General features: G+C 36.9%; 1 protein-coding gene across 1 annotated transcript in view; it reads right to left on the bottom strand.

Annotated features, from left to right (window-relative positions):
• TMPRSS15 (transmembrane serine protease 15) overlaps positions 1 to 18,614 on the bottom strand; it is a 51,211-nt gene extending 32,597 nt beyond the window's left edge. Inside the window, exons 1-8 of the mRNA XM_058044203.1 lie at positions 18,470 to 18,614; positions 15,609 to 15,739; positions 15,152 to 15,219; positions 14,344 to 14,385; positions 11,987 to 12,123; positions 10,122 to 10,255; positions 6,898 to 7,003; positions 4,671 to 4,790 (exon numbers count right to left, since the gene is read on the bottom strand). Coding sequence (XP_057900186.1) covers positions 4,671 to 4,790; positions 6,898 to 7,003; positions 10,122 to 10,255; positions 11,987 to 12,123; positions 14,344 to 14,385; positions 15,152 to 15,219; positions 15,609 to 15,739; positions 18,470 to 18,614 — 883 coding nt within the window. The remainder of the gene's footprint in view (positions 1 to 4,670; positions 4,791 to 6,897; positions 7,004 to 10,121; positions 10,256 to 11,986; positions 12,124 to 14,343; positions 14,386 to 15,151; positions 15,220 to 15,608; positions 15,740 to 18,469) is intronic.
• Between the last annotated feature and the right edge of the window lie 5,716 nt (positions 18,615 to 24,330).

A 24,330-nucleotide genomic window follows, 5' to 3' on the forward strand; every position in this document is an offset into this window, starting at 1 on the left:
CAACAATAGGAAGACAAAATAAAATACAATATAGATTTATTCCCATTTCTAATTCTTATCACTGTTTGATCTCAAAGTACTATAGGAGAAGAAAAGTAGTACAGAAAATTCATTTTTAAATTCAACACAATCCAACTAATCCAAACTAGTCTAAACCAATCCAAATAATTCAAAAACAGCAACCAGATTTAGCTAATCCAATACTTTCATTTTACTCTATACTTTTATAAAAAAGCAGGATCTTGCCTTACCAGTTCTTATCTACAACTACTTTAAATCAGAAAACTGTGTTTGTACTACCAGAGACAATTTGATATCACAGGAATAAAAGCAAAAGGGGATATGGTTGACTATTGTTATCTCTACTTTTATAAGCTTCCTGGTTCCTTGCCTTATATATTACTGAGTACTTGAAGAGATAAGTGGCTCTCCCAAGTTTCCTGCCAATATTGAATTCATTCAGCTGAGGTAAATGTCATTTATCATCATCTATTTTTTCAAAGGGCTTTCAATAGTTTTTTTCCTTGGCCTTGGTATTCTATTTTATGAAAGTTATGAAAGTTCTTCACTTAAAAATAGGGGGAAAAGTATTTTTAAGCCTCAGCAAGATTGGAAATGATAATTCATGTAGAGATTTTTATATCAGCAGACACTGAGGAACTGCTGAAGGTTTTGCCTCATCTCTTGAACATTATATTAGAATCTGTCTAATAATGTTTTCTCTTCAGTTTTTAAAAAAGTATCATAGTGGCTTAACACAAAGATAAAATCAATATCACACATGATTATCTGCAGAGGTAAGGACAAGTTCATCAGTTTGAGGCAGCTGATCAGAAATTATACAAAGCTTTTAATTAATTTCTGAAATGAAACTATACCTATAATGACAGTCCAAATTACGAATAACCAAACATATTGAAAATTAAATGGGAATTTTATTGAGCATAGTTTTCCTCTGGGAAATTATATATAAATTAATAAATTGGGCCTCCTTGTGTGTTGATTTTATAAGTGCAAAATTCTTTTTGCCTGTCACTGTAGCAAACACAAAATAAAAGTCAAGCTTTGTTTCATGCAGCCATATACCATAAATAAAGACTGTGCAGAATGAACTTTGCCAACATGCCTAATGCATGAGCTGAAATAGAAACATATTCCCTTTTGCAATCTTTGAGAGGAAAACAGAACACATAAGATTTTAAATACTTAGAAAAGGTCCATGAATGATAGTTATTATTCTATATTATCATTAGAGCTGGGTATTGGTATTGAAGTACTTTTTTTCTCCACTTTCATTCACATATTTCCTGTCCTTACCAATGAGAAGAAGAAAATCAGTGTGAGAAGAACTGATTGTTCTTGAGCTTGTTATCAGTGAAGATTAGGAAAAAGTGGTCCTGTTAACAAGTAAGACATAATCTGATCTAAAAGGAGTCTCAAAGGATATACAACAATAAAAAAGATGAGCATACTTTTCTAATAAAATCAATGACAACTGTTTGGTCATTCATTTCTCTTGGAATCACAGAATGGATCAGGTTGGAAGGGACCACAATGAGTCCAACCTCCCTGCTCAAGCAGGATCAACCTAGAGCATCTGGGACAGGATTGTGTCCAGATGGTTCTGGAACATCTCCAGTGAGGGACACTCCACAGCCTCTCTGTGTGATCTGTCCCAGTGTTTGGTCACTGCACAGTGAAGAATTTCTTCCTCATGTCCAGGTGGAACTTCCTGGGCATCAATTCCTGCCCACTGCCCCTGGTCCCATTGCTGGGCCCCACTGAGCAGAGCCTGGTCCCTGCTCTGACCCCTCCCTGCAGGCACTGACAGACACTGATGGAGTTCCCTCTCACTCGTCTCTTCCCAAGGCTGAACAGCCCCAGCTCCCTCAGCCTTTCCTCATAAGAGATGCCCCCTATTATTATGATTGTTCTTATCTTCTTATTGTTTAATTTTGTTTGTTCCTTATCTCTTAAGAGACAGTGAGTAAATTCAAACAGGTCCTTAGGTGTATGGCTAAGGAATGTGTCAGGAATGAGCAGGAAGACAGCAGGGACTGGTCCTTTTTCCCTAAAGAACCTCCCAGTGCTTCCTCCTTGCAGGGAGCAAGAAGCTGTGGTCAAAGATGGATGGGCATGGAAGTCATTACATTTTGCCTCATCCTGGAGCCCAAAGAAAAGCTGCAGTTTTTCTCCTAAGGAGACAGGAGATATCCTTTGAAGGAGCCACTTCTACTCTTTCCCCAATATGTATCCTGCTGTCTACTTCTATTTAATTCTGTTCCATGGGACATTATGAGGACTTCATCCTGTTAGCCTTGAATCTGGGGGAGAATCTCCCCAAACCGGTCAAATCCAGCCCATATATTTCACTTGACAGCATCTTTCTCTGCCAAAGGCCAGTCCATTACTTTCTGATTAATCTCTCTCAGTGCTGCAGTGATGCTGTGAGGTGAGTAATCACAAAAAATTATAGTCTAGACATATAATAACTGCAAAGAGTCTGCAGAAACCCCTCCTGGGATCAGCCTCCAGTCTCCTTTTCTGTACCCCTGCGTGGCTGCTTTACAGCAATGCCAGTCATTATTAGTGGCTGCTGCTCAGACTTCACATTTCTCTAGAGACCCTTTCACTGAAATTGCTAGCTGTACTTTTGTGAAGCCTTTTGTTACTGCACTGCATTGCAGAGCCAGAAAGAAACCTTTCAAGATGATTTTAATCAATAAAACAAACAAAAAAAAGGGTGTTCAGTTGCTTGAGTCTCTTCTGAGAAGCTAAGATTTTGCAATCTCTTTTCTGCAATTCCCTTTTCTTTTTTTCTGAAGAAAATTGCACTTATAACAGAGAAGTTCAGCCTGTCACAAAGCTTCAGGATCAAGCTTTGAGATTCTTTAAAAACATAATTGGTCTTTTAGTTGTTTGTTTGTTTTTAGAGCCTGGCATTTCACGTGCTTCTGGAAGCTCGAAGCAGACTGCCCTCACTGTTTTCTTCTTATCACAGCAGAATGGAAAGAAGCTTTCCAGATTTCTAGCATCAAATTCTATAGTTAAAAAAACCAAACCCAACAAACAAACAAGCAAAAAAAAAAAACACTTAGGGAGTGTTAATTGCTCCCATTTCTCCTAAAACATTTACAATGTGTATTTGAGAGACAACTTAACAGAGTTTTAACTGAGAGCTGAGGCTGTGGAGAGCAATGCAGGCAGCATTAACCCACGCACCTCCCAACAAAACTGCAGAGCAGTTGGGTAAGGAGCACTGCAGTCAATTCCTTGGTACAAACAGTTTCTTGGGGAAACCAGGAAGTCAGATGGACTCATAGAGTAGAATCATTTAGGTTAGGAAAGACCTCCAAGGTCATTGAATTCAGCCTTTGCTGGATCACCACCTTGTCTGCCAGGCCATGTCCAGTCCTTTCTCAAACACCTCCAAGGATGGTGACTCCACCACCTTCCTGGGCAGCCCATTCCAATGCTGGACAACCATCTCTGTGAAGAAATTCTCCCTGATGTCCAACCTGAATGTCCCCTGGCACAGCTTGAGGCCATTTCCTCTTGTCCTGTCACTGGTTACCTGGGAGAAGAGCCTGAACTGCACCTGGCTCCATCCTACTCTCAGAGAGTTGTATGGTATGAGAAACTGATCCCTGAGCTGCCTTTTCTCCAGGCTGAGGCCTCCCAGCTCCTCATATGGATTATTCTCCAATTTTTTTACTCTTCCTCTCCAGTCCCTCCATGTCATTCTTGTAGTGAGTGGCCCAGAAATGGGCACAGTACTCAAAGATAATTCAAAAGCAAATAATCTGACTGGCACCGCAGGATTAACACTCTTTTTGTTAAATTGCAGTGGGGTTTCAGGTCTGTAATTTCATAGAATCACAGACTGGCTGAGGTTGAATGGGACCTGTACATGTCATCTGCTCTGAACACTATTTCATATCACTGATGCAAATCTTCACATTAAATTTGCGTATTATTTTGTAATTTACATAGTATTTATGTTAGTAATATTTCTACAGTAAGCAAAAAATGTATAACTGTAGCTATGATATTTTCTGAAAAATCATTTCCTTAGGATTTTTCCTCCTGAGAAGCTGAGAGGCCTCAGGAACAAAATGTAAACAATGGTTATCTGCTGCTGTGGAATGCAACAGGTGCATCTGTGATTGGTCTCATGTTGGATGTTTCTAATTAATGGCCAATCACAGTCAGCTGGCTCGGACTCTGTCCGAAACACAAGCTTTTGTTATCACTCTTTCTTTTCTATTCCTAGCTAGCCTTCTGATGAAATCCTTTCTTCTATTCTTTTAGTGTAGTTTTAACATAATATAGATCATAAAATAATAAATCAAGCCTTCTGAAACATGGAGCCAGATCCTCATCTCTTCCCTCATCCTCAGACCCCTGAGAACATGGTCATGTATAACTTTATATTAAAACAGAAAGACTCTAATATTCATTATTTTTTAAGCATATATGCTTCATTAGCAAGAATTTTACAGAACATTTTTCCTCTTGCAAGATAAATATTATAAAAATCACTCATTATTATGTTTAATAGAATTGATTTGGACTTCCCTGTGCAGTTTATTGCCCGTGAACTATTTACAAACAACTGACAGTGTTAAGCATGTGTAAAAAGAATGATTCACAGGAGTTCACATTCTTACCACATCTTTTTTCAGATTCATCTGAACCATCTGGGCAGTTCAAGACTCCATCACAAAAGAATTCTTCACTAATGCAGGTTGCACCATCAGCACAGAGTTCAGCAGGTGGCAAACACTCAGCTGGAATAATAAGGATGAGAGCAATAACAGCACAACAGTAATGGAGTCTCACTACAAAGGAAAATTGACTTACCTCTGCTTGCTTTACCACAAATCAAATCAACCACTCTATTGTGTTTTACAAAACTGCATTTTTAGAAGCCTGGAATGAAATATCACATACTAAAAAGATAAATTTGGCAGAGAATGGAGAGAGTTCTCAGAAGTGAAATATGTTTTGAAACCAAGCTTGAAGCAAGGCTGGAAGAAAATGTCTGTGAATTCCTTTTTTTCCCCCCTTTACACAAATAAACTACTTTGTGCAATATAATGAATAACATTTTCCAATTTCTTGTGTTCATATAATGTGAGAAAATTGTACTTTGGTTTAAATAACAGTGAATAATCTCTGGGTTTAGGTAAATAAAATTAATTGATTTCTTCAGCTTTAACACATCACACTGTTGCACCTCATCATGCTAAGAAATCTGATTTTTTAAGCAGTATATCCTAAAAAAAAGAGCCTTTAGATTCTTAAGCACCAGAATTATCAGAAACCATATTCTGTTCAGATTTACAAATTAAATGTGTAAGTTAAGAGCAAATTTCTTTTAGAAGAATAAATGGGCAGATCCTTGAAATTGTAGGTCCTACTAATAGTCTTTTTCTAGAGCATAAATGTTCATCTACTGCAAACAAACTCTTAGTCTTTAGAGGGTTGTGGTCCTAGATATCTTTAGAATTGAAGTAGGTCCTATAAAAGTGAACAGAAACATGCAGCTAAACTAAGCTTTGGAGAACTACTGATTTGAAAATTGTTAAAATTGCATTAAATTCTATAAAACTATTCACACAGTTCCTTGTCTCTACTTCAATAAATGCTTACAGAAAAAGGTCAACATTTCTGATGCAAGAAGGAAGAATAGTAATCTGTAAAATTTCATTTTTTTCTTTTTTTTTTTTAGAGCTGTTAGTTCTGTAATCAGATTAAATACGACATTTTACTGTGTGTCCCAGATTGCAATTGGCGTGGATGTATTGCAGCACCTCAAAGTGCTTTACAAAACATTCTCAGTGTTGGCAATGCAAATGTCACAAAGCCACAAGATTTACCATTTTGCATCCAACTGGAAATTAAAATGAACCAAACATACTCCAGTAAAGTGTTGGAGGTGACACAGGGCCAGTGAATGAATGTCCACAGATGAGCAGAGACAGAACTGAGCATTCTAAATCCAGAGCAAAAATTCCAACCAATAACCCAGGAAGAGATTTTGCACAAGCCCATCAGGAAAGAAATCATTGTTTACACACAACCTGATAAATCCTTGGTTTATTCAACTCAGAAAACTAAACAGCACTGCCACCTCCTGGATTGAAAGAAATCAATTTTTCCTGCTTAAACATTATGACTCCTCTTTTAAATTGCAAATTACCCTAAATTGTGCTGTAAGTGTTACATTCAATTAAATAAGGGCAGTAAACACATAAGACTTGAACACATTAGACTGTTTTCAGAAATCATATATATTTCACTATATAAGAAGGCTGAAGAATGTTTTCAAAGACTCAAACATCTTCAGCTTTCTGTCCATTGGAAGTCACACTTTGCTATCAGTTTGCTTATTTTATTTTCCTCATAGAAGTAAAAAAAAAGAATACGATTTTTAAAAAAAGAGCAGTTACTATTAGTGCCAATGTGTGCATCAACATGCATAACACATCCGGCATTTTTTGTAGCATGTACAGTCTTAGAAGTCCCTTCTCCTTGAAGAGGTCTCCTTGGTCTAAGGCAAACCTGAATTTTCAGGAATGGAATATAAGGATTGAATCCTGTGAGGAAGAGTCTGCACATGAGCAGTGCAATTTTGCAGTTTCAGATTGCTCTATGGAACCTCCCTGCTCCTCCACACACACACAGTTACTCACCCACTGTTGTTGAGGGCTTGCTTGTGCTGAACTGTCCTGAACCTGGACAAACAAAACCCAAGGTTAGAACTCTACTCCTTGCCTCCTCCCTGCTCCTGAACCCCTCAGCTGTCCTGAACCTGGACAAACACAACCCAAAGTTAGAATTCTACTCCTTGCCCCTTCCCTGCATATCCTCCACACACACAGAGTTACTCACTCACAGTTGTTGAGGGCTTGCTTGTGGTGAGCTGTCCTGAACCTGGACAAACACAACCCAAGGTTAGAACTCTACTTCTTGCTCTCTGGGAGCACCTCTGTTGTTGCTTGGGCAGAATTAAGCAGCAACCAATCTGCTTTTATAGCTGCATTATTGCAGATATTAAAGAAAAAAAAAAAAAAAATGCTCCCCACACTCCAGGTAGTGCCAGCTTGAGTGGCTTGGTCCTGAAGCTCCAGTGTCACAATAAACATAAGAAAAAATTATGTGAAATCCAAGTGTTATTGAAACAAAAGATTTCTTTCCTCCTTCCCCCTTCCCCCCACTAAAAGAGGAGCTATTACTGTGACTTGAGGAGGTCACTGGGGTGAGAGAAGGATGAGAATCTTGTTTCTTGATCAGAAGGTTGGATTTATTGATATATGATATATAATACATTATAACTATACTAAATAGAATAAGGAGAGAAGTTGCAGAGGCTTGCTAAGCTAAGAATAGAATAGAAAGGAGATCAATAATAAAGTTCTGTGTCTAGGGACTCTGTCCCCAGCTTGCTCTTGTGATTGGCCCTTAATTAAAAACTTGGAACATGAACCAATCACAAGTGCATCTTATTGCATTCTACAGCAGTTGATAATCATTGTTTACATTCTTTTTCTGGGGCTTCAGCTCCCCAGAAGATAGACAAATCTGAAAGAAGATATTTTCATGAAAAAATGTCTGCAACAAGGAGCAATTCTTTCTTGTCTTCCCCTGTAAAAGTTCTGACCTGGAGCTGGTGTCAGGGAACTTGTAATGAAACTCGTGGGATCCGTTGAAACAAGAAAAGTTATGACAACTTCTGCATTAGTACTAAAAGGGAAATGTACATTTTCTGACAAATAAAATTGCTCTACAAATAAATTAGGAGCTTCCAACCTACCTAGTGTTTGTCTATTTACATACAGAGGTGTATATATATATATATATATATATATATATGTGTGTGTGTGTGTGTGTGTGTGTGTGTGTGTGTACATATTTACCCATGAACAAATGCCTGGGTAAATAAGCAGATATGTATCAGTGATTGTAAACTGCAAAACATTCTGGGAAAATGGAATGTGTATTTGTGATTGCTCCAACAGAAGTTCCACTTCATTGAGGATGCACCTGGCATTTCCAGCTCCCAAACAGTCTTTTTTCTTTTCCTCTCTGAATTTGCTTTAGCATCTCTGTTTACTATTTCTACTTTCTAAATTAAGACTCAAATATGTGAGTAGGATAATGATGTCTTTGACTGAAAACAATTCCCAAGTCACTGCAGGTACTGGATCCTGTACCTGTTTATAAGATTAAGGGCCAGAAGGAATAAAGTAGAAGATGCAGTAAGGATTTCTCTTAGTTTGTCACCCATCAGTTTTGTGGTCAGAAGCTGCTGACCACTGGTCATCACCAAATTACTTTTGTTAGGTATTCCTGCTCTCCCAGACCTAGTGCACAAACTTGCAGGAGGATTTCCCACCAATTTTTGATCAAAACTTGCTTATTTAGCAAATACTGTTAAGCTGAACTGGGCCATTCTGTTTACAGTGCATTTTGTGTCAGCAAATGTAGGGACACAATTTCTTTGGCAGAGAGAGAGAAGAGCAGTGAATAGATGGACTGTTCTCACAGCTACTGCAGAGAAAAAAAGCTTAATTCATACTATCACAGGTTTTCAAAGAGATACACACACACACATATATACATATGCGAATCCCAAGTGTTTCAATAACTTCAAAAGATATATATATATACACATATATATTTATATATATATATAAATATATAATATTATATATGTTATATATATTATATTTATATTATATAATATATTATCTAATATTATATAATATATATTATATATATGTGTGTATATATATATATTTATTTATACCAACATATCTGTCTATACGTTTACTACAGGATAACCAATTTAGAAGGAATTAAACATTCCAAGACATAAAACATACATGCATGCAGGAGCAAACAGTTCTAAGAAAACAGTTATCAGGGAGCTGCATCTTGAAAACTGCTGAAAAATTGTGGTTGCTACAGATGTTCCCAAAAGTGCATGCACAAGTTGACAGGAAAAAGGAAAACACAGGAGAATGACAGAAGCAGCAGTGATATAAGCACAATTACTAGAAAATCTCACTAAAATTACAGGTTGAGATGGCAAAGGAATTTTTTTAGGGTCAGCAGAGCCATAACCCTGCATCCAGCAGGTGTAAATGTACCTGGTATGGTAAAATGTGGGTATATTGTGACATTTGGACTGAAACATAAAGAATAAGGAAGCAGGAAATATTAACAAAAATACAAAAATGACCTAAAGCAGACCCAAGGCCAAGGGAGAAGAAATTCACATCAGGAATATTGTTGGCATTCCAACCTTGGTGCTGACAATTCTCAACTCCCTTTCCCTTTGCTTAGGAACCTCCCCCAGTCTCCAAATTTTGCTTGAGGATGATTAGCAACATTGAACTTAGGAGCAGGAGAGCATTAAGATAATATGCCAGAGGAAGGGACAGATAGGGATAAACCTGAATGTTAGCAGTTTAAACTGTATCTTTGGGAATAGACACAGTACTTGCACACTTTGGACTATACACGTTGGAAGGCCTGTAACCAGACTAACAGTAACTCTTTCATCACCGCGGCTGTAATTAGAATATCAATAAATACTTGTCTCCTATATTTATAAGGGCAGTTGTTTAGCTTCTGCTCTGGTACCCTGTGCCCTGGAGAGTTTGTGTGTGATATTTTGAATCCAGTTTGTGTGTGACTATCTGCACCTGGTGCTATAAAGCACTTACTGTATTGTTTATCTCTCTTGCTGACTTTTGGCAGCTTTGTAAGACTAAATTTGTCTGCTTCGTGTCTTATCACTGTAATACTTCCAGGGATAGTGGAAGAAAATCTGTCTCTCAACATTGCTTAGTAAATCAATAACCACAACATGAGAGCAGGACTCCCCACCCTGATCTACCTCCCCAAATCTACAAAATCTTCAGCTTGCAGCTCAGCTGGTTAATGGAGACTCAGCCTTTGGTTTGATACTCTAATTAAGCTCCTACAGATTTTGTACAGACTACAGATCACTCAGTGCTTTCTCAAATAGTCAGAAATGGGGAAAGCAGTTAATTAGCCCTGAATGGACCCTGGCAGTCAAGCCCCAGCTGCAACCAATGCAGATGTACTAAGTTAGGTGAGCTGAACAGCAATTCTTGTTTTCCTTCATCTTGTATTGGTAACAAAAATTTGTGCCTGCTTTGAGAAAGATACTGACCTGATGAGGTTAAAGGTGTTGTTGTAGTAGGATTTTCAGCAGCTACTGGAAGAAAACAAGTTCATTATAAGCTTCTTTTATAGCACAGAGTCTAGTTTTAGATGACAGAAATAAAGATTAAAAAGAAATCAGCCATGGCTATTTCTCATTGAATCACCGTCAGTGTCCTGCTTCCCTCCTTTTGCCTCATCCTGCTCCCAATCTTTTCTCAAACTCCATGATGTTACCAAGGAAGAAATATCCCAAAAATGAGTTGGAGTTATGAGGTTTCAAAGCCACTGCAGTTCCTTTTAGTCCTCAATCCCTACTGATTGTATTGCACATAAAATATCTTCACCTGGGAAATCTCTCTCAAGGCTTTTTACTCTATGGAGACTTGCAGGGCGCCTGTGTCTTAGAGAACAGTATTTAGAAGAGTTGAGTGAGTTAAAATTAACCTGGGATAGTTTACAAGAAAGAAAGTTACTTTTAATCACTGCGAAAACTCACTTCAAGCAAGTCATGCCTGTGTGACAGCTCTCTCCCTCTCTGAAATAGGAATGACTCTAGCAGAACGTATTGAAATACACCATTCAAAAGTGCCTCATATGATTGTGATTCTTAATTAGTTACAATTATTTCATTGAAGCACTCCTGGTAGAATGGACAGGTGATTTCTCATGTGAAAAGAGGCATTTTAATGAACCACAGCAATAAAAGTTTGACTACTTCAAAGTTCATCAGTGGATGAACCTTTTAAGAGGCTCTTAATTATTTTTTGGTGGCATTTCTGAAGTGTAATGAGCAATCAACTTCCACAGTGTTGTGTGGTAATTTGTAATAAACAAGCAGTAAAGAGAACTAAATATGCCCAGACTCTGAATTTAGCCTTTGAATACTTGAAGTACTTAGCAAAAAATGCAGCTTTTAGTACAGATTAAGAGACATGGCACAGCAGATTGCCACTCCTCAATTTTTACTTAGTGGTAACTCCAGCAGGTCTTCAAATGTCAGCTTACCAACTTCTGCTTCAAAGAATTCAGATTGTTTTTTAACGCCATCCTCAGTGAAGGGCTGTTTTGAAGGTTTATTCAGGTAAAAAAAAAAAGGATTCTCACTGATCTTGAAGGGCTGCCATTTAGACTTTGATATATTTTCTAGTACTTACATAAAATATCTGTATATTTGCAGAATTTAAAGCTACCTAGTCCTCAAAGCCCTGTTCCTTTCTCCACCACTTACATTTACCTAGGTTCTACAGGAATATGGAGCCAGTTCCCTGGGTGCACTGCTCCCAAAGCAGTTTGTTTTCCTACAGGACATATTTTTCAGCAAATGAGTATTTACTCACTGCCACTCTGAGCCCTTCTCTCATTCTTTAGCAGAATAAAATTGTAACTGTTTTTACATATGAAACAACATGGTTGGGGCTTAATTGCTTTAATTAGAGGACTAAAAATTACAAATATTATGCTTCATAAGAAGTGAAATTGAGTGGTTTTCAATGGGAAACCGCTACCTTGCCCGTTACTCCCTCCTTAGGGAATGTACACAATGCTGGTCATACTTTCTAGTAGAAAAGGTTGTAAATTCTTCTTTAAGCTGCTACTGAAAGTTATGGAATGTTGGAAAAGTAACAATCCAATTACTGTAAGGGAGACAAAACTTTCCTTCCTGCTACCTGTAGTTCTGAGGCATTTTTAGAATTTAAACCAAAAAATACCCGAAAAAACAACAAAAACCCAAACAAAAAAAAAAGAAATAAAAACTTCAAAAAAACCAACTTTCTAATATTACCTGTGATTTGTATGCTGTTCACATCAATTTTCAAAGTCTCGGTAGGGTTATTTGCAGTGACACCCAAAACCAGCTCATGTTTTATTTTCTCAACTGTTGCCATCTGGGTAAAATAAAGGGTGAGGATCACAACCACACTAGCAATACAAAACAGAGAAATTAATTAGTTATTCAAACTGATGAAAAAAATCTGCTATGCAACATCATCTAGACAATATTTCATTCTAACTCTGGTTCCAATGGCAAAGGCAGATTGATTTTTAAATATTGGCTGGCAAAGATGATATAAAGAAACATCTCTTAATCATCAGGCCAGTTTGAATCTTGGAGAAACTTTGTTTTTTCTTTATCTACTCTTACTCTCACTATCAGAAAAAAAACCTACAAGACAACATTCATTTCAATTGCTGCAATAGAGCTGAAAACTAAAGAAATAGCTTTACTGTTGTTCAACAGGTCTGTTAGTCTTAGCCCTAAAATATTGAAGGTGAACCTGGAAGTATTACTAAAATTGTATAATATGGCAAAATATAATACAAAGTGACCATTTTTATAAAGAAAATCTGTGGATGCTGCATTTTTGCAGATCTGCTCTGTGATTGTCTGGATTCTCACAAGGAAACAATGATGGCTGAAAATAGAGATATTTAGAAATTGTGGTTAAACTGCATTTAACTTCTATGAATTTTATCCAGAGTGTTTTCTGTTTGTTCTCTCCATCCTTTCTAGACACTATTATGAAGTTTTATATTTGCAGCTAGAGTAAGATAATGTTGAAGTATGACACTTGCCAAAGATAAACATTTTCTTCTTTACTTAAATTTAGGTGTAAGCTTTTTTACTCTTAAACTACCCACTTGCAACTGACTCAGTAGTGCTCTTTGTAAGGAGTGATTAATCCTGTGATTTGTCATTTTGCTGAGCATAGTTTGTAGTTTGCAATATGCAGAAAAGCTCTCCTTCTTGCTTATTTCTGATAACCTCTAGGCCATGCTGAGCAAACAAAAGCTTTTATTGCTCTCCTTGTGACTCAGCAGCAGCGTTTCAAGGGTGAAATGCCAAGTAGATTGCCTGAAGGGGTAAACACTTTTTAGATGAAAAGAAAGTAAAGTCTGAGACAAAGTTATTAGATGGAGAAGTTAAAACAGATCCTTACTGTTGTATTAAAAACAAGATCCAAGGTTCAAACCCAGCAGATTTTCTGCAATTTCTATGATTGTTGTGTCAAGATACAGTGGTGGGATGAGTTCTGCCAACACAGATATTTACAGTGCAGATATCAAGATTCCCATTTTGGTTGATAGAAAGAATAAGCTGTTCTTTGGCATAATTGGTCTCCGCCTAGAAGGTATCTAAATTGACCAGATGAGAAAACTAAAAACCCAGCACTTACAAAGGCAGCCTTGAACAAACCCCTCAGAGATGTCTCCATGTTTGATGCCCGGATTTTGATGAGAAGAGTCCCTTTCTTTGTGCAGAACCCAAATTTCCTGAGTAGATCTACCTACAAGGACAGCACTTTGGAAGTGTTGCTGCTGCTGTGCAGTCCATTCCCTTTATGTTATATAATCCTTTATGAAGCGATCATACTCTGCTTTCTAGCTAATAGGGTTATGTCCTCACTATTCCAGTCAAGATTGCTCCAATATTAATCTGCTTCCCATTACTTACTGATATTCATGGTCAGATAATATCCCAATATCTTGTTTGTGGGTTTTTTTTTCAAGGACAATCATTCAAAAAAATAAATCTCCTCTACATATTTATCAACTTTATGTACTTACACTGATATCGCAAGAACATGTGGTAGCACAAAACTATTGATCTGTTTTCATGTAATGTGCACTTTAATTTTCTGGGTTCACCTATGAGACAGCAAGTTATACCATTCATTTCCCAGGGTTCTTCAGTTCTGCTAGAGTCAATCTTTTATCCTCTGGTTTGTTCTTGCCTTTCACAGTGTGTCATTAGACTTCTCTTGATTTAAAACTTGAGTTGCTGGTAGTGACATGAGATCTGACCTCAGTTTAACAGGTTTTACATGAGCAAATTCAGCACAAACCTATATCTTTTCCTTTCTAGATAGTTTCTTACCTCTCTCACTCTTCCATTTTTCTTTGTAAATCGACAGTCCCAGAGACTATCACCTTTTTAAAATCTAATCCTAAAGGAAGTTTTAAGAGAAAAGACGTCTTGAAGCTTCATCCTCTTTAGAGGGCCTTATCTAAATTATAAAAATGTTTGGGTTTTGGTTTTTTTTTTAAAAATCTATTCACAGTCCACAGAAGAACTGTCTAAATTACTAGTATCATTGTCTCTTGCGTATATTTTAAGTAAACTTTGTCATATACAATTACCTGGTCTCTGATGTCAATCTGTCATGATCATCTTCTGACCTCCTGTAGAAAAAAGAAAAACAATAAAAAAGAAAAACCACAACCAACACCACATGGTTCCCATTGGGATTAGAATGTTTTGGACACAATGGGAACACATCCTGGAATTGTGTAATAATGAGAAACAGTGTTACAGGTGTTTTGCTAAATCAGAACCTTATTAAGAGTAGTGAAGAAGGAATTAACAGCACAGACCTGGCTGTATAACTTTTGTCAGCAGGTCTTCAGTAGGACAACCAGCACCTCAGAATATTGAAAATGAGCTTTACTAAATGAAGCAGATCTCAGTGTACCAAATTTATGGAATCTTTAGGACACAGAAGCTGCAGCTTTTCCTGATGTCAAGTGACAGTCTTACTTGTTAAAGCCTTAAGGAATGTGAATTAAGTGGATCATAGGGACATATCAGTGCCTGAGCCTCCAGGCTTCGGCCAGGAGATCTCTAACCTGAAATTTGTTCTAGATGGCAAGGATCAGCATCCCTGCGAACAGCACCTTGGCAAAAAAATAATTCAACAGTTTTTTGAAATAGGGAATTTTTCTGAGTGGGTGTTAGGGCTCAGCCTTATTGGTTTGGTTGAGGCAGGGAATTTCACCCAAGGAAACACACTGGTGTCAAACTGAGCACATTGGAAGATGTTAGATGTAAAAGGCATAACATAGGAGGTTCCCAAGGATGTCTTGATAATCAAGGTAAATACTTCTGAGAGAAATATCTAAGTAAGGACTTTTGACGTTTATTTTCAAAGTTAAATTAAGCTGTACCTACTTGAACTGGGAGATTTCACATCTCTCAAACTTGTGTTTCAGATCACTTTCGTGAAAGATATTTTGTACCTATATGAGAAACAAGAATCTTGAACCAATACAATAATAGAAAACCCCCCCAAACTATATCATAATATTATAATAATAAATAATAATATATTAATAAAAAGTAATAATAATTAAATATTAATAATAAAGTAATAATAATTGAATATACACACATTCTCAAACCATAATCATGGTTTCAGCACTAAATAACTTTTTCTATACTACAAAAACAAAGTATTTCTTTGATGATTCACTGATTTTCTCAAATAAGGAATATATTGGGTTCTGACCAGGCTTAGGACCTGAAATAACCCTTTTTTGGAAAGAAAAAATATCAACAGCAGTTAATGGTAAGAAATTAATGTACCTACAAATACTCTTGAATAAACCACAAGCTGATAGGTTCTTACCAATTTTTCAACATCAAAGGCAAGGACTTTGAAATCAGCTGAGGAACTGTTTTGTAAGGTTGAAGTGAAAGACGTGCCAGAGACTATTTTTAATATTCCCATATAGCTATGAGTAATCCCCTCTGCTTCAACTAGATAATGAAAAAAAAGGTGTTTTAATTATATAGAAATAAATGAAAAATATTACATTAGATTTTATTTCACACAGATCATCAATACAATGATTTCTAGGGTTTTTTTACTGCTTTTTGATCAGAGATGTTCTGCCTAGAAAAAAAGACTTTTCAATGTTTACAATAGTTGTATTGGTAATCATATTTTTATGAATTCTATTTGCCCTTAGCTCTCATTACTTTCAGTTTTGTTTTAGATGCTGTTTTCCTGCAACACTGAGTGCATAAAAGATACAATGATATGCCCAGTTCTGTCTACCACAAGGGACAGAGATAAATGAGAAGGCAAATAGTGAATTATGAGTATTTTGTATGTTCTGGATAAAAAAATATTATGAATTATTGCCTCACACTTTATGTATTTTTGCCCTTTTTTATATGCATATTCTGGTTTCGATGACAGCACTGGAAACATCCAGTGTCAGAATAGTGAAATTATTTTTGACCTGACCTTTTTCACCAATACATACATGAAATTCTGGGAGAATTTATAAAGAAATTAGACAACTGATCCTTGCTGCAAACTTAATCTTGATTTTATTATGCTACAGGACATGAGGTATACATAAAGGAATTCATTATACATTAAAAAATTATTTCTTCATTGTGTAACATACTGGAAACTCTCAGAAAATATCTGAATTAAAGTTGATTGATAGGAAATGCCTTTTTCTTACTGGCTGCAGTACCAGTGGTATTTTAGGTTGTGTTTGAAGGCATTAACATCAAAGGAAGTTTTAAGACAAAAGCAGATGTCAGAGATGGAAATATTATCGTTCATGGCTTAAACATTGTTATAAAGGAGTTTTGCCCATTATGGCAAAACAGCATAAAGAGGCTGTGACCACCAAAGCCCTCTCCTCCCTGAGGACACCCCCTAACAGGAACCTGGGCATTCCCACCTGGCCCAAATGTATATTAATCCACTGGATTCTGTGTTTTTCAAGAAACCCTCACCACCAAGAAGATCAACATCAGGATCCATGGAGTTGATATTTTCTACTTAATCTTTCTCCACCTTACTCTCCCCTCCCAAGCCCCTCTTTCCTATTTCTTCCTTTTTATCTCTCACTTATTTACTGTTAGATAAAACCCGTAATATTGACTTTGGCATACAGTCTCGTTTGCACGTTAATTTGGGCAGAGGCATTTCTAATAAATTTAATAACTGAATCATAACAGCAGATAAGCAATAAATACTACAATGAACAGTTTATTATGGAAGGCATAGCATAGTGACACCAACTGAATATCAACTAATAATAGCAGGCTGCTTTGATCTTCTTTGAAAGCTGGTCTTTAAAACAATTGAAAATCTGTTTAAAAATATTTCTGAATAGCAAGAACCTTTTAAAATGATATATCAACTATAATTAAAAATATGTTCTAATCATATTTTTAAAAATATTTTCCTATTTTTCTTCTAAAAACAAAGTCATTAAATAAAAGCCTGTCTCTAGATTCAATAATACACCTTTTTATTTTATTGGAGTGTAATAACATTCTGGTAAGAAAGTAAGAAAGTTGGTAGCTGGTGCAGTTTTTAAAATCTGGAAACAAAACCAATGGCAACTGAAGGAACAAGCATGATATTTTGACATAATGTTTTTGGTTGGTTGTTTTTATTTTTTTAACAAATGTCTTACAGAAAGTTTAGTCTTCATGAAAATTTAGCCATCAGAATGAAATAGTGTGGGTTTTTGATTAATGAAAGCAGCAAAATCAGCAATGTAGCACAATATTTCTTCAGCAACAAAAATCACTTTGAGACTCTCTCTAGTAGCTCCATATCCCTCACATGTTTTGGAGCCCTGAGCCAGATGCAGTCCTCCAGATGTGGCCCTTTCACTTATATATACATGATTTCTTAACCAAAATTTTAATTCCATTTAAAAATCATGAAACATTATATCTATCTATCTATCTATCTATCTATCTATCTATCTATCTATCTATCTATCTATCTATCTAATATATCAATATATATAATATATATAAAAATATACAATAAATATATATTTATATATATATATATTGATATTTTAATTTAGTTTCCTTTGAGTATCAGTAACTTCTTCCATTACATTCAGAGCACTGAATAAAGACTAAGAGTGACTTCACCTGGGGCAAATAAACTGACGGATGCAGGAACTCTCATACCAATAAATGACTTAAAAATATTTTTTAAATAAAAAAAACTAATATATTCCAAGGGATGGGCCCCACAAACTTTAGGAGATTATTAGCCTTTCAGTGGATTATTTGTATTCTGATTCAAAAAAATTTCTCTGTTTTCCATATTGCCTTCACTAGTTGATGAATATGGGGGAATAATCCAAGCTTTATGGCTTGGATTGCATCTTAGGGATCTTTTCCAAAGCCTAAACCATGAAAATTATTTTATATATCTTCAGAGTATGATTATAGAGCTTGGTGTTTCCCCCTATTTTGTTCACATAATTTTTCAGGGAGGAAAACACATAAACCCTAAAACACCACTTCCCCTGCCCCCAGCATTAAAAACATAACATGAAATAAAAAACCAAAAAACCAAAAAACCCGAAAACAAACAAACAAAAAAAACCAACAACAAAACAAACAAACAAAAAAACCCCTACAATTTTAAGAGCAATGTCTTCAAAGTCTAAGGAATTCCTAGAAGTCTGTAGCTAAAGGTTGGCCACTTACCTCGTTCCAACTCCTGGATAGATAACCAAGAAAGTACAATCAGTCCAACACAAACACACACAAAAATTGCAAGCAGAGAAGCAAAGAAAATCTCATAGCTACTAGGAGAAACATATTTCTCATCAGATGGTTTTTTCAGCTTCATTTCTGTCTCAAAAACTTGTGTGAATTAAGGCCTGAAAGGACACAGCTTGAGAAGGAAAGTAATAATCCACACAAAGAGATATTTATAGGAGTTGCTTGTAAATGAATTACATCATAAAACTTCACTGACACGGGTTTTTACAACATTCTGAGCAGTCATAATCATGCACAAGATATGCAAATAAGAAGAAAAGAAATCCACTCAGAGGGGAAGCACTGAAGACACTTGTCTCAGATAAAACACAAGCAGACCCACAGAAATGTAAGGTAGGTCACTGGATTTGCACTGTTTCTTGTAATTTGATATTTTTAAGTGACAATATAAAATATTGCTGCCAAATTCATTGCTTATACAGTTTTCTTTTGATAATTCCTCACAAGGGTAATTATGAGGCAACACTGAAAGCTGTATCTTTCCTCATTCTGCTTAGAAAGTTCTTTTAAAAGTAATTTCATTTATAAAGGAAGTGCTGGGAAATGAATTGTTTAGTAATGTGCCATAGCTCAGCAACATGTTCAGCACTGAGCAGTAATTCAGCAGCACAAATTTAATCTGTGTAAGACATGGTTCTTTGACCACAGAACTGGAGAACTAATCAGAGAAGGCATTGTGAAATGCGTGCTTGTTTTGTATTTTCTTGCCAGGCATAAATGTGCCATGGGATGCAAGTCCTTGATAAAGTTAAAGTGCTGTGGAGGGTGAGAGCTGCAGCTGTAGTAGAGCAAGAATAAATTAAACAGGCAGTGTAGTAACCAATTTTATCATTTGTTTATAAATCTAATCTGTCAAAATTTTTGAGCTTCAGAAAAGTAAAGCCGTACAGATTCTATGTTTTGAGCCCTGGGAGTTGCTGTTTCTGACTCTCAATCGGAGTGCTAAACCCAGATTTGTGGCATGACACTCTTCCTTGTGGAGAATCTGGGCACACCAGCCACATTCCTGCCTGTCAAAGGAAAAGGAAACTTCTGAGCCAATCTTTGGAAGAGAGAAGCTCCACCTATCTGTTAATTGACAGAAATGGAGATAATATAAATTGGGAAGAAATGAGAAAGTCTTGAAATGAGGTTCTTGGACGACATAGCAATTCTCTGTCCATATTTCCTTCACTAGTCTGAGAACTAGTCCCTTGTCTTACTCTTTGAGAACAATGGTATTTGAAAGAATTGCCATTTGAAAGGATATAAAGCACTAAATCACATTCAAAATATTGCCCTGACAGCAGGAACCTCAATTTAGTGTAATATCATACCATAATGAGAGCAATATAGTAATATTTCACCTTACTAAAAAGAAATAATGATTTGCTTAAACCCAAAGTTTTTAAAACAAAATTCAGTGTAGCTTAATCATACTGCCCTTACGGAGCAAGAGAAAACTGAGTTTGTATCTTGCAAATGGATTAGATCTCTGGGTCAGCATGCTAGACAGAGTGGGAATTGCTTTTGTATATATTGTATCTCACAGACACACACATATATGAATGCAAATGTGTGTAGATATAGATGCATACTTATGACCAGATCATGTTTGTAGTGCTGAGCTCTGCTGAACTGTTCCATAGTGGTGTCTTTGTAACTTTTTGTGCTTTCTCAGCAGTAATTTTAACAGCCTTCATTTTTAAGGGGTTTAAGTTTCGACATCTTTCTGAACACTGAGTCTATCACACAAATGGAGGATGTCTCTAAATAATTCACTTTGCCCAGCTACACATATTAGGTTATCCCACACCTAGCAGGGTTGCGCCATTGCAGGGAGTAGGGGAAGGCTGTGAAGAGGAGGGAGTGACAGCGAGCTGTTATGGACTGACCACAAGCCCTCAGTCCTCATCTCCCTGCACCCCTTGAGGATGGTTATAAATTACTTTTGCCCTGCTGTGCTGAGGAGGGCACTGAGGAATCTTCTGGGTGGGCATTTGACGGCCAGGCAAGGTTAAATCACTGCAATTGTCCATGGTTTAGTCCTGCTTTATTCCTAATCAAATGTTTTTTGTCACAAATCTCAGGAACTTTGTGTTGATGGACTCGTTTGCCATATTTTGCATAATTTATCTGTTTGTATCATTGACACTATATATAATTAATAAAAGACAAACATTTATTACCCAAAGATGCCTCTGCATTTTAAATTCTGAATTAATGCTCTAATGGTGAAGAGATTAGCCCAGAAGATTAAAAACTGTGGCCACTTACAATTCATACAGATTGATTAGTGTCTGGCCAAAGACATAGCTTAACATGGGTAGTCTCAAGTTGGAGTTGTGACTCCTGCAAATGAAGTCATTTGCTAAACAATTTTATCTGCCAATAAGGCCATGGTAGCAATAATTAATAGGCAAGACATGGACACTGAGCAAATAGTAATTAAAAGTGAGTTCTTGGATTAATTAGTTTGCAAAATATTATAGTCTGTACTAGTATGAGCTGGTTATAAGTTCTAACAGCAGAAGAACCCACACTTCATTTATAAATGAACGCATTTCCACATTTTCATTTGTAAACCTTCAATATGATGGGAGCAGAATTCAACAGTGAGCCAATGCTTGCTTGCCAGCAGTCAGGAATTACAGAAGCAAAGAAGTTTATACTGAAAGGGCCCTATGACAACCATCTGCTTGAGACAGGGTTAACTGAAATTAGATCAGGCTGTTCAGGGCCATGTCAAGGCAAGATCTGAATACTTCCAAGGTGGAAGACTCCATAAACACAATGCATTGACTCCCTCCATGGTGACTTTCTTCTCCCCTCTGTGTCTTATTGGAGTATCAGTTGTGCAATTTGTGTTTGTGGCCTCTTGGGCTTTCCCTTTGCAATTCTGAGAAGAGACCATTTGCCTTTCCTGCAATCATCCCTCAGATATCTGAAGGCAGCAATTTGACATCCCTATCAGCTTCTCAGGCTTAATCAGTGCTGGGACATTGGGTTATTTCTCCCCAGATGCTGGAGTTTGGACTTGCTGACTTTGGCTGAACATTGTGGAATTTATTCCAGGCCATTTCTATGCCTTTTAATGACAAGCACATCCTGTGACTGCAAACTGCCCTCTAGACATTGACTTAATTCTCTTCTAATTTTAGTTCTCATATAATTTTCTTGTTCATTCTTCTTCTGCAGTCTTAGTTGCATTTTTTAAAAATTTTTTGCATAATCCTAAAATTTGTTTCTCACTTTAATTTCTTTTGTGGGTTGATAAGACTCTTGAAAGTTGGATTTGGTTGGTTTGTTACGTGACTAAACTGGTGAAATGGTATGATCCACTCAGGAAAAGAGTGAGCATTAGCCACTGTCACTAACAGCTTACTACTATCTACTGCAAGTTGTGAATACTCACAGGTCATGGACACCTTGCAGCAAAGAAATTAATCACCTAAGGAAATAATGCAAAATTAAAAAGAAATGAGATTATTCCATTGAAACAAATAAAATCAGTTGCATGTTATTTTCTAAACTCTAGTTTTATGACACTACTTATGAACTTTATGATAAAATAATACAATATGATTTTAAAATACTTTAAATTATATAAAGGCAAATACTCTATTAGTGTGATGAAACCCAGAAAAAGATGACCACTTATTTAATTTTGATAATCAAGGTTTCTATAAATTAGTATAGCCATACAAGGGAAACATCAGGTTAGGTCATTTAAAAAGAAATAGGCCATTGACAGGGTAGAAATCTAAGAGATTCACAATTCAGGTCATTTATACTGCATCCATATCTGCAGGTCCACAGGTTTTCTAGCTTTATTGGGCTGTTTTCATTCCCTTGCTTGATCAGTCCCCAGCACAGGATGAAAAGACTGCTGACATAGGAGGAGAGGGGATGTTGTGCTCAGATAATTCCTCTAATACCCAGACTATCACAAACATACTTAAAGCCTGACATTACATTAATAGCCAGCTCTCTGTGGGAAAACATTTTGTCACCCCCACAGACTTGCCTTGACCTACCAAAATGAAATGAAAATCTGCTTTCTTTTGGCAGCTCCTTTCAGATGCCTAAAGTGTTAGGCCCTTTCCCAAGGGAAAGATAGAATACCAAAGCAAAAGATTGCTATGAAGGTACAGAAAAAGACTGAGAGCTATTTTCACCACAGGAGCAAAAGGAGAAGTTTAAAATGGAGGTTACATGGAAGAGCAACTTCTCAGTAATCAAAGGCTGGCCTGGGTTGCAAGGGAACTTAAAGATCATCCCATTCCATTCCAACCTTCCACAGGAAGGAAGGTAGGAAGTGGTGGAAGGAAGTGGCAGAAGGAAGTGGCGGAAGTGGCGGAAGGAAGTGGCGGAAGTGGCGGAAGTGGCGGAAGTGGCGGAAGTGGCGGAAGTGGCGGAAGGAAGGAAGGAAGGAAGGAAGGAAGGAAGTGGCGGAAGGAAGGAAGGAAGGAAGGAAGGAAGTGGCGGAAGGAAGTGGCGGAAGGAAGGAAGCGGCGGAAGGAAGGAAGTGGCGGAAGGAAGGAAGGAAGTGGCGGAAGGAAGTGGCGGAAGTGGCGGAAGGAAGTGGCGGAAGTGGCGGAAGTGGCGGAAGGAAGGAAGTGGCGGAAGTGGCGGAAGTGGCGGAAGGAAGGAAGGAAGGAAGGAAGGAAGGAAGGAAGGAAGGAAGGAAGGAAGGAAGGAAGGAAGGAAGCTCATTATTAAATGTTGCCTGACCAAAAGTCACATAATATACATCAGTAGTGTGCTATACTCTCTTCAGAGATCTTCTCATGATTGACCCAGCAAGACATAACTCATAACTTGGCAAAGGAGTCCTAGGAGCAGAGGAGTACATAGCCTTTGTACTCCTCCTCTTTTCACCTGTTTCCAGAATAACCCAGCTTGGAGGGCTTGCTGAATTTTCTGTTTTCTGGGATGCTATCTCTCATCCTGAGGTTCTTAGAGAAGATCCCAAAATTTTAAAAGTGCATGCAGTATTAAAGATGTCAGAAATGAGCAATATTATTTTATTTAAATTGCATTAGAGGTGGTACACAAAAGTATTGAGCAAATTTGGAAGTATCTGTATTTTAATCAAGAGAAAGGTATGAAGGAACAGTGTCTCTGTTTCCCTCCTGATGTCTTACTGTTTATGATAATTAAAAAATGAACCAATTGACCATGCCAAGCCCTCCAAAACCAAACTGAAAGAACCCCAACCTGCTTTCAAGGCCATGGAACAAGTGGAAGTTCCCCTAGGTCTAGGTTATGTAGGTCTCCATTGGGCTGTGTTATGTCAGAGGTGGGAAGATAGAGAAGGGAAATGGACCTCATATCTGCAAATATCAAAATAATACAGTAATGGATAATATAGTAATGGATGAAGTAACCAATACATTTGCTTTGTATGGAAGACCATATAGAAACTGACAAAATTTTCTGAGGAGTTTTACATTCCTATCACACAAGCAAATATCTACGTTGTTTTGTGTGTTCATAGTTTAAATTCTGACTTCCAGTAAGACCATAACAAAAAGGAAGAAAAAAAGTATAAATCCCTTACAGATTTTATATATCCCTTGAAAAGTGTTCAGAAATGTGGATTAAGCTGAACTATTCAATTAAAAGATCCAAATAAATTGCTGGCAAGTAATCTGTCTTCATGTTAACAAATCTATATCAGAAAAGTAATTAAAGACACTGTTGTCATTAGGAATAGTTCTTCAGACTGTCATAGAAAAAGAATTACACAGAAAGCAAAACTGGAACATGTCACTTTTCCCTCAATTTGGAGGAAGTCCTTT

Source organism: Melospiza georgiana, chromosome 2, assembly GCF_028018845.1.
Source record: "Melospiza georgiana isolate bMelGeo1 chromosome 2, bMelGeo1.pri, whole genome shotgun sequence".
In the NCBI taxonomy this organism is placed as follows: domain Eukaryota; kingdom Metazoa; phylum Chordata; class Aves; order Passeriformes; family Passerellidae; genus Melospiza; species Melospiza georgiana.